The 10,682-nt window shown below is 43.1% G+C and overlaps 1 protein-coding gene across 1 annotated transcript; it reads right to left on the reverse strand.

Moving 5' to 3' along the window:
• Nucleotides 1-2,216: 2,216 nt before the first annotated feature.
• On the reverse strand, nucleotides 2,217-9,422 carry LOC123979902 (cyclic nucleotide-gated cation channel beta-3-like). The gene is made up of 14 exons (XM_046064015.1): nucleotides 9,242-9,422; nucleotides 8,515-8,864; nucleotides 8,382-8,432; nucleotides 8,208-8,294; nucleotides 8,020-8,084; nucleotides 7,551-7,673; nucleotides 5,645-5,786; nucleotides 5,138-5,297; nucleotides 4,924-5,021; nucleotides 4,679-4,762; nucleotides 4,420-4,538; nucleotides 3,386-3,538; nucleotides 2,658-2,808; nucleotides 2,217-2,562 (listed from the first exon to the last, which is right to left on the reverse strand). The coding sequence occupies exons 1-14, from the start codon at nucleotides 9,420-9,422 to the stop codon at nucleotides 2,542-2,544; spliced, it is 1,785 nt and encodes a 594-aa protein (XP_045919971.1). The 3' UTR covers nucleotides 2,217-2,541.
• Nucleotides 9,423-10,682: the final 1,260 nt, after the last annotated feature.

A 10,682-nucleotide genomic window follows, 5' to 3' on the forward strand; every position in this document is an offset into this window, starting at 1 on the left:
AAGAAAGATTCAAGTTTGAGGTAGACAATTGTCATATCTGCAACATTTATGTTGAAACAACTGAACACCTGTTTTATGAATGTCAAATGGCTCAGAATTTATGGAAATCTCTTCACAGCATGTTGTCCTCCAGATCTATAAACATAGATTTCTTCTCATATCAAAATATTCAGATGGGTGTAATTCTACAAAATAAGAATGATGAATTTTTGGTCAATAATCTAATTATAGCTACAAAATATTATATACATAAATGTCAATTTGCCAAGTCCTCCCCCACATGGTCTGCATTTAAAAATGAACTTTTGCTGTTTCAAAACTGTCTTAAAAAGGTTGAGAATGCCCAGGCTAAAAAACTGTATAATCGTTTAATATCACTTCAGATGAGCTGAGTCCCTGTTTTTGGTTTGTTTATGTTATTATTTTGTTTTAGTTTATTTTTATTGTTTTGAGTTCTTTCAGTCTAATTTGTTCTCCCTTGTCATGTGAACAGTATAGAAAATGTCTTTTCAGATGATTTGCAGGAGGTGTGACTCTTAGTTTATAATACAATAAGATTTATTTTGTACATTTTGAGGATGTCATATTTTTCTTCTTTGTCAGACGTCTTTATTGTTTATTGTGATAAGAATAAGTTCAATAAAAAAAAAGACTCCAGTGTTTCCTGTCCACGGCCCGAAAGTGACCCGCATGCGCAGAAGAATAACACGACGTCACACGCAGCACACTGTTGCAGGCTACAGAAGTAAACAAGGAGCAGTGTATCTCCGGTTAGCTCGCGGGAGACTCCCGTTTATCATTGTCCTCTCACGGGTCACATTTCTCCCGAATTATGACAAGTGTTCACAACTTTCTGTTGTTCTCATTACGGTTTCTGGCGCTGGACAATGCATCTGCCCCACAACTCCCTTCCTCTCTCTCCCCACTCTGTGTTCCTCGGCCAAATAGCATGCATGTAACGTTAACTCAGAAGCGAGCTCCGGTACGGTGGATCAGGTATAAAAAAGAGAAGGAAGAGAGACACATGTTTGATGAAGGCTTTTTGAGGTGCTTCTTCGTTCAGCGCGGCTCCGTCTACAGCAGAACAACTGCTCTACAGTGACGTCAAAGTCGCATCAAATGCGACCTGAGTGTCCAGACTGAGGTCGCATTTAAAAAGATCCGATCTGTATCGGATTTGGACCACAAGTGGAAGTGGCCCAATTCCAAACTGGAAAAGATAAGATTCGTGACTTGGCCTGTTCACACTGTCATAAAAAGATCAGATTTAAGTCACATGTGGGCAAAAAAAATCGTATTTGGGTCACATTGGCCTGCAGTCTGCAGTAGCCTTAGTGAGCACTTCTCCTTTGCCGAGATAATCCATCCACCTCACAGGTGTGGCATATCAAGATGCTGATCAGACAGCATGGGTATTGCCCAGGTGTGCCTTAGGCTGGCCACAATAAAAGGCCCCTCAAAAATATGCAGTTCTATCACACAGCACAATGCCACAGATGTTGCAAGTTTTGAGGGAGCGTGCAATTGGCATGCTGACTGCAGGAATGCCCATCAGAGCTCTTGCCCATGAATTGAATGTTCATTTCTCTACCATAAGCCGTCTCCAAAGGCGTTTCAGAGAATCTGGCAGTACCTCCAACCGGCCTCACAACCGCAGACCACGTGTAACCACACCAGCCCAGGACCTCCACATCCAGCATCTTCACCTCCAAGATCTTCTGGGACCAGCCACATGGACAGCTGCTGCAACAATCGGTTTGCATAACCAAAGAATTTCTACACAGACTGTCTCGAAACGTCTCTGGGAAGCTCATCTGCATGCTCGTCGTCCTCATCGAGGTCTCGACCTAACTGCAACTTCGCACAGCCGTTGAAGAGGAGTGGACCAACATTCCACAGGCCACAATCAACAACCTGATCGAAGGAGATGTGTTGCACTGTGTGAGGCAAATGGTGGTCACACCAGATACTGACTGGTTTCCGGACCCCCCCAATACAGTGAAACTGCACATTTTTGAGTGGCCTTTTATTGTGGCCAGCTTACGGCACACCTGGGCAATACCCATGCTGTCTGATCAGCATCTTGATACGCCACGCCTGTGAGGTGGATGGATTATCACGAAGTGATCACTAACACAGATTTTGACAGATAAATCAGAGAAATCAGCGTTTTGTGTACATAGAGAAAGTTTTAGATCTTTGAGTTCAGCTCATGATGAATGGGGACAAAAACAAAAGTGTTGCTGTTTATATCTTTGTTCAGTGTATATACAACATGCAGTATCCATTAGGGGCAGCAGCTCACAGACAGATTCAAATATTTCACATCTCAACAAAATAAGTTGTTTAAATACATCTTTGATGGTTTCATGTGGTTACATCTAATTTGCCAAACGCTTGACAGAAGGATCCCTTTTAAACACCATCTTGAAGTGAAAGGATATGCACACTCAGGACAAAAGATTAATAAGAGGTTGAGAATAAAATTGTACATTCGCTCCCAAAAAGGAGTTATAAAAAAACATAAGCTTACTACAATCCTTAGTGGTCAGCAGTAGCAGCCTGGGGAGAGGAAACAAAATAAGGTATGTTTAGCAGTCAGCCAAAATGTGGTGGCTCTTATACGAACACGTATAGATAGAAATGAGAGTTGGTACCTTTATTCTGTCAGTGATCCGTTTGTTAATGGTTCCTCCAAAAGCACGCAGCAGTTTGGGTGTGGGCGGTTTGGGGCCGAATAGCGCCAGCCCTTTCTTCTTCTCCTCGTCTGCTTTAGCTGCAGTCGGACCCTTCGCTTTCATTAGTTTCCTACACGCACACAGAAACAGAGAAGACAAACATCATGAAGAAATTGAACAAATTAAAAACTGTACACTGCATTCATTCATCGAGCAGAGAAATGGCTGTGTGAATGTGTGTGTGGAAAGAATTCTTTCTTAAAAGCAACTATTAGGGGGAAAAGAATCAACATTTGAACATTCAAGTAGCCTTTGGGGAACAAATACTATAATGACAGCCTTAAAATCTAAATTTCTTTACCTAAAAAAGTTGCTGAATCACATTTAGGTGTTATGAATAATGATGGCTAAATGCAGTTGCATGTACATAGGTAACAACTGTCTTATGTGCTGCACATATTATTGACACTGAGTTGACTGACAGAGAATGAAGGAGCACAATATTTGCTAACATTTTAAAAACCAATAGTTAATCTAGCCAATATAGTAAATGCTTTACTCAGCTCTATATAATCTTAATTTAAAAAACAAATAATTAAGACGTTATTATGAAGGTGAGCAATTCTAATAATTCTTAGTCTTTTATACAGTAAATAATAAATTGCAAGATGTTATAATAGGTTGGGAAATGATGGCCTCTTACTCACCTGCCCTTCCTGGCCAACACTTTCTGAGACTCTGGATAGTGGACCAGGATGTCAAACAGGTCTTTCTTCTCCAGGACAAAGAGGTTAGCAAAGCCGTAGGCTTTGACATTAGCAGTCCGCCTGTTCCCCCCATCTTTGGATGATTGCAACAGACTGAAATATACATAAAAAACAAACACATTTCATCACATAAAAATTCCTAGACTGTCGCGGTGACAGCCCGGCTGTTGGTGAGTGTCCTGTTTCTCCTTTCCCTCGCATTCTGTTTTTTTCCTGTGCCTTCTCTCTCCCTCTCTGCTCCGGAGCCCGGCTGGTTACCCACACCTGCACCTCGTTAACCTCCATCCCCGGCCGCCGCACCTGCCAGCTATCAACCTCATCACGACCAGTATTTCTACCCCGGCTTTCCACTCCATCCTCGCTCGATCGTCGCAGCTCCTGACTTGGTGTCACTGCTTCGTTATGGCTCTTTTGAAATTTCCCTTTGTTTCAAGCCCTAGTTACCTGCTAACCCTGTCTGTCTGTTTCCTCCTGCCAGGTTCACTCACCTCTGCCTCCCAGCTCGGCCAGCCGGGCTTGCTCGCCAGCCTCCTCCTCTCGCCGCCTCCACAACGCCCTCCGGCTTCCCCCCTTGCACCCCGCCGGGTCCCCAGTCACCACGCTCTCTCCTCCACTTCTGCCAGCCTCCCTCGAACCTCCAGCCAAAGCTCCTTCCGCTCCTCCAGCTGCTCGGTCCCCCGCGTCCTCGCCTCCCACTCCCCTTCTTTCCTCCCGTCCCTCCTCGTCCCCCTCTTTCCTCAATAAACCTCTTTTGCAAATCCTCAGCGTTGCGTTTGGGTCCGTTCTGTCTCCTACCGTTACATAGACAGTGTTCTTTGAATCTATTATCTTCTGATTGGGAGCATTAAACTGTTGTGCACATTAAACATCTCTGCTGATGTTTATCACAGCGTGAAAACTGGAATTTACAGTGCTCTAAGGTTTTTTTTTGTCAAGACTGGTTTACAAAAGAGAAAGTGTGAACTTCCTCCTACCTAATTTCTCCAAACACACAGCCGGCCTTCAGGGTGACAAACACAATGCTGTTGTCAGGTCCTCCCACCACCTGCACCGCTCCACTTTTGATGATGTACATCTCTTTACCGATGTCGCCCTGCAGAGAGGGCATTCAGGAAAAACAAAATCAAATACTGTACAGATTGTTACACACACGGGAAGAGGCAGTAGATATGTACACAAAAGTTTTACTTTTGAGGGATGATACAGATTAATCTGATAATAAGATGAACTCACTTTTTTTACGACAAAGTCTCCAGGTAGATAGATAATAGACTTCAGCCCCAGTAACATGTCCACCAACATCTGCTGGTCACAGCCCTGTGAAGAAAAAAAGATAGATAGATAGATAGATAGGGGTCATGTGCAATAGTCCGTGCTTTGCGTTTGGTGGATTTACTGTTGAGGTCTGAGCTAACAGGACTTAATGTCGAAGCTGCAGTACGCCTTTTTCCCTGTGCTTTAGTGTCTCAAGAAGGTACCTTGAAAAGGTCAATCTTCTGAAAGGTTGCCAGGTTGATGTCAACGGCGATGGCGGTTCTCATCACCAGAGGCATCTTATCCAGCAGCTCGGACTCATCTGAAAGTGTCAAGAGAAAACAGAAAAGGCAGTGCCATGTTGTTGTCTATCAAGTGATATGTGTGTGAAGGACTGAGTGGCTTCTTATAATTTAAGCCTTTCTGAGTTTTACTCACCCAGCATGCCCTGGGCATCCCAGGTGTAGGTGTACCAGGTGCGGACTCGGTTCTGCACCAAAGCAGGGATGTGGTTGGCCACCATATAGTTAACCGTGTTGTCCATGGAGGATCGGTAGTAGGTCTGTCCTGCTGTGGCTGCCCCGATGACGTCTCTCATCTGAGGCAAGTTGACGTGAGAATAAATACATGAACTGTGGAAAACTGTGTTAAATTGGATAATAATCAACTACACAGTATAGTCAGTGACTTTGTGTTGTTACCATGCTACATTTGGTACATTTTACAAGCTTTTTTACAGTCAAGACTCCACAGGGAATCAGTGAGGCACGACCAACAGACGGGGTGATGGATGATGGGGAGTTGGTGACGCTATGGCTACCATACCACGCTATGGTAAGATGACTTATCGAACATCACTACATTAACAAGGTGACGGCATGCTAATTTAGAGTTGCTGATTTCTACTTTGACTCATGCTACGGGCAGAATGTGTCTCTATGTTACCTGTCCAATCAAACTGGAGAACACAAAGACGCCCGTGAAAAAGTTTGTCATCTGAAAGGTAATCTCAAAGACGGTATGGGGTTCGTTAAGACCCCCGATGTTGATCAGACTGCGGACTGCATGGTAGTAACAACGCAGGTACCTGTGGAGAGGGTGGGGGTTGTTAGAGGGGCTGTCACAAACTACGCTAATATGTCAGAAACTGTATTTTGGACAGACAGAATAAATAAGTGTGTGTGTGTGTGTGTGTGTGTGTGTGTGTTTAGGAGGGAGTGCGGCTGTCCAGAGTTCAGGGCACACTTTGAATCATTGTTATTTAACTTTTTGAAGTTTAATTCCCTTGATGTCTTGCTGCAAAATGTTCAAAAATATCATCCTAAAAATGCCACCCAAGAACAGGTTGACCAAATCATCAAAAACAAAATTATAACAATAGAGAAAAAATGAATAATAGAGGAAAGGGGAAAAGATGATTGAAAAAGGATTACTATTAAACTACCTGGCCAAGAATGATGGACATAAAGAATGCTCCAAAAAGGTAGTTTGTCATCTGAAAGATCTGTCCGAACATGGTGTCCGGAAACGGCAACTCGGCGATCATCAGCAGGGACTTCTCCGCATAGAAGAAGCAGCTGAGGTAACTGCAGCAGCAGCAAAGATGGAACATACAAAACATGTTCACTGTGTGAGTGACTCTGTTTGAAATTGGAGTTCTGTTTCAGTGCGGCAGACATCGCAGTGACTCTACAAGCTTTGTGTGTGTATGTTTGATATCCACACATTTTCCCATCAATACAGTCCTATTTGTTTTTTATAATTACACAGAACTTCATTTAATAAATAGTTAATACACACACAACTGCTTAAGACCATGTGACACACAGACCTACTGGTAATTACATTTTCTCTATATTATTATATATATTATTATATTATATATATAATATATTGAGCAGTGGATTGTTGACGAAGTCCTTCTCTGCGCTAAACTCAGTCAACTCTGAGACGACAATGATGCACAGTTTAACTAAACTCAGCAAAATACCATAAAACTTTATTAAATAGCACAGGCTTTTATTAGCTTAAATCACTGAATTCAGCCTGCCTGTATTTGGGTAAGGAGTCTATATGGTATAGGCCTTTAAATCCTTTAATAACACTTTGGTGCCCACTATTTCCATAAAGTGAACTAAATGATTGGATTATGGAGTATCTAACCGATCTAACGATGTGTCGCATTTTTATTTTATTTTATTTAACCTTTATTTAACCAGGAAGTCCCTTGAGATTGAAATCTCTTTTCCGAGGGAGACCTCGCCAAGACGCCACACCAGTTACAATTTAGCGTGTCCATATTTACAAATGTTTAAACATTAATATTGGTTTGCAAAAACGAGGCCGCTTAGAATTAGCTCAAGCAGTTGACCTGGTTGGCTTCAAGAAGTTTTATACACCCAAAGAGCTTCTATAAAAACCAGACCGGGCTTCTAATTGAGACCTGCATTTATTTGTCAAAACATGTGGCCACAACAGGCCAGTAAAAGGGACAGGAGCCTAATTGGGACTAGGCTTTTAATTAAGGTTTTATGGTAAGTAAGATTATCTGGGAATACTTGAAGACGTACAATTACCAGTCTTTACAAGTGTGCACTTTACTAATGGTGTAATTACACCACACTTCACTAGTGTGTTGACATTCGTCTATCGAGCTTCCTGAGCAGATCTTAATGAGACAGAAGAATCAGTTTTCATTTTGACCTGACTTGTTGACAGTTAGAATGTGGTAGCCAATGATTGGTGGTAGCCTGATTCTCAGATTTTAAAAGTGTGCAATATGGATACAAAAAAACAAACCTGAATGCCACATGCTTAAACACAAGCAGAAATATAAAATTTCTGTACTTACGCGCTGCCAAGACCAGAGTAGACCCATTTAGTTGTCCCGATGCCCTGGTATTCTGAGGCCACATAGTAGAAGCAGGCATTGAGGTGGAGCATGAAGAGAAGATAGCCGATAGTCCGAATCACTCTAACAGAAAACGAAAGACGTTAGCTCACTTCCCCTCATCTCATCGTTCGTCCGTGTTAAAGCCAGCAGTTGCTTTAAGGGGATACGACCATGTAGGCTGCCAAAGCAGAGGTGATACAAAAGGCTGCTCTCCAAGACAGTAACTGTAAAGTAACTTCCATACAGCTGAACTTAAACGCTGGCTCATTCTGCCATTTAAAAAGGTTTTTACAGGTGAGTTCCTGTTTTTGCCTTGACCTGACCTTAGCATTTCAAGTCTTCAAGTTTTTAAAATGGCGCATGCAGGATCACATTTTTTTTTAAAAAAGCATTATCCTAACTGCTCAATTAACTTCATGTGACATACCTCCAGATGTAAGCCTTGGCCATGATATTCTCGAGACGATCGCTGAACTCAAAAAACGTGTCTGCCTTGAGAATAAGCATATACATGTCAGCCAAGGCGGCCCACAGGAAGGAAACAAAGTCACTCTTAACTTTAGTATGTTTTCATCATCAGTTAGGTGACCTTCCCACAACAGATATTAAATTCACCTTCAGAAGACGGTTGGCTCTGAAGATGGATTTGAATCCAAACTGGAAGTACAGCAAGTCGAATGGCATGAGGGACAACAGGTCCATCTGTTGAGGAGAGACAGATTTTTGAGGTCACAGAGATGAGCTCCTTCAAATCCTTCAAAGAAGTTCAAAGAAGTCAAGCTACACTACCTTAAATCTCTCTGTATCTCTGTAGTACTTCTTTGTCATCACTCTGTCTTTCTGAAAGGAAGAAAAGAACAGTTCATTTGAGTTTTATCTGGGTCATTCTCAGCAAAGGGGTCCATTGAACTCCAAGACTCACTATGATGTCTCCTCCTTTGACAAACTGTTTGCGGGGCTGGAAGATGATGGAGTCTGTGAGGTAGATGAAGTCGGCCAGGGTGTCCAGGGCGAACCAGTAAGGGATGGCGCTCTCAGTGTGGTAAGGGAAACACAGGCGGGCCGTGATGAACCAGGTGTTGTAGTTGAAGGCCAGAGTCACAAAGCTCAGCCAGGCGATGTAGTGGCGGTCTGTAAAAGGGTCAATGGTCTTCCCTAGGACAGAGTCCATCAGGTTCTCAATCGGCTTCAGCACTACGTCCACCGAAAACCAGGCAGCTTCCATTAACTTTGACTTCATGTCCTTCTCCACCTTTTTTTCATTTTTACACTCTGCTTTCTTTTTCTCCTCCTCCTCTTTCTTCTTCTCCTCTGCCTCCTTCTTTTTCTTCTCCTGCTCCTCTTTCTTCTTCTTCTCAGCCGCCTCCTTCTTTATCCGCTCCTCCTCCGCTTGCGTTTTCCTCTCCTCTATGACATTTGCGTAGTTTTCTTTGTGTAGCAGAGGTGCTGAATGGACAATATGAAGGCTGAGTGTGTGAAAAACATTTGATGCGATTTCAATATTCATCATGTGTGGCCTGCGGCCCCAGTAAAGCTGACGACTATAATCACAAGTCACACATATTAAGCTTTTGTGCTTACGTAAAAGCACAGATGAAGTGAAGCTCCAACTCGTGTGTACGGATAAATAATTTTGTGTTTGTACTCACTGACAGGAGGGCTGATCTCTGGGGATGAAGCATACTGATCAACCACTTTCTCCTTGTACTGCTGCACCCTCTCTCTCATCCGCTTGGCTAAAGCTCTGAGCTGCTCATCTGAATACTTGTTGATGACGATTGGTGGAGGTGGAGGTGGGGCTGCTTCTTGTCTTAAGATGGAAAATACCATTAGAAATTGGATGCGGATGGCTGCTCAATCTCTGCATCCCCTCAAGTACGCAACCTGGGCGTCATCATGGACTCTACCTTCTCCTTCCAACAGCACATCAAAAACACTACTAAAACTGCCTTTTACCATCTTAAGAACATCTCCAGACACTGACAGTGCCTCTCAACTCTGTAGCTGAGACCCTCATCCATTCCTTCATCACCTCCCGACTTGACTACTGTAATGGTATCCTGTTCGGTCTGCTCAGCAAGGTTACTGACAGACTCCAGTATGTCCAGAACTCTGCGGCTAGGATGCTCACCCACTCAAAACTTGGACTGCACATCACTCCCATCCTTAAGAAAACCCTTGGTTTGTTTCGCTTAGTGCGTCCCGAGTATGTGGAAATCGTATGTACCAGCCCATCCTGCCTGAGATTGCACTAAGTACTTGGGACAGCACACCTGTATAACTGCTTTGGGAAACCCCAGCAAAAACAGCAACAGTATGCTTGAATGACCCAGACACGAGGAAATGCCAGCAGATCATGCTTCATCCAGCCAGAGGGAACAATCACCGACCGTCCGCACAGTGCCTGGTTGCTCTGCGATCTCCTGTCCCTGGCCCTGTACACACCCTCTTCGATACCTACAATGTGTTGTGTCGCTATATTACGACCTGCGCGCTGTGAACAGTTGGTGATCGTCCCCTCTGGCTGGATGAATTTTATGCGTGATCCGTGCACTACTGCAGCTGGGGGCTCTCCGCAGCGCCACGCAACTTTCTAAATTCTTCCATCTCACGGAGAAAAGAAGTCAGGTTGAAACGAAATTTGCTATTGGCATGATCGTTAATACAACAGTACACACACAAAAAACTATTCATATAGTTCATCGAATAAATATAAGAAAATAATTGTATTTCTATATATTATATATATTCTATATATTATCTAATATTGTTAATTTCTATGCGTTTTCTTTCATTATGGCTGTGTCTCCTTCTGGCAACAATAACAGAAGCAATCTCTGCGCAATACTTGGCGGTTTGAACCTTCCTCTCAAACCTATTAAATACAGAGGCTGATTGCACTCACGTGAAACTGCGTTTAGGCTTGGTAGATGACATTGCGTGTAGTAACTAAATGTATTTGCATGTTACGCCCCAAATTGCATATTCATTAAGGCAAAAGTACTAAATCAACAACAGGTGCAATCTTGCACTTTTGAAAGGCGTCATTCTGCGTGCACACCGTTAGTAGATCAGTTTACGTGCTAATTT

The sequence above is a fragment of the Micropterus dolomieu genome, linkage group LG01 (assembly GCF_021292245.1).
Source record: "Micropterus dolomieu isolate WLL.071019.BEF.003 ecotype Adirondacks linkage group LG01, ASM2129224v1, whole genome shotgun sequence".
Taxonomy (NCBI): Eukaryota; Metazoa; Chordata; class Actinopteri; order Centrarchiformes; family Centrarchidae; genus Micropterus; species Micropterus dolomieu.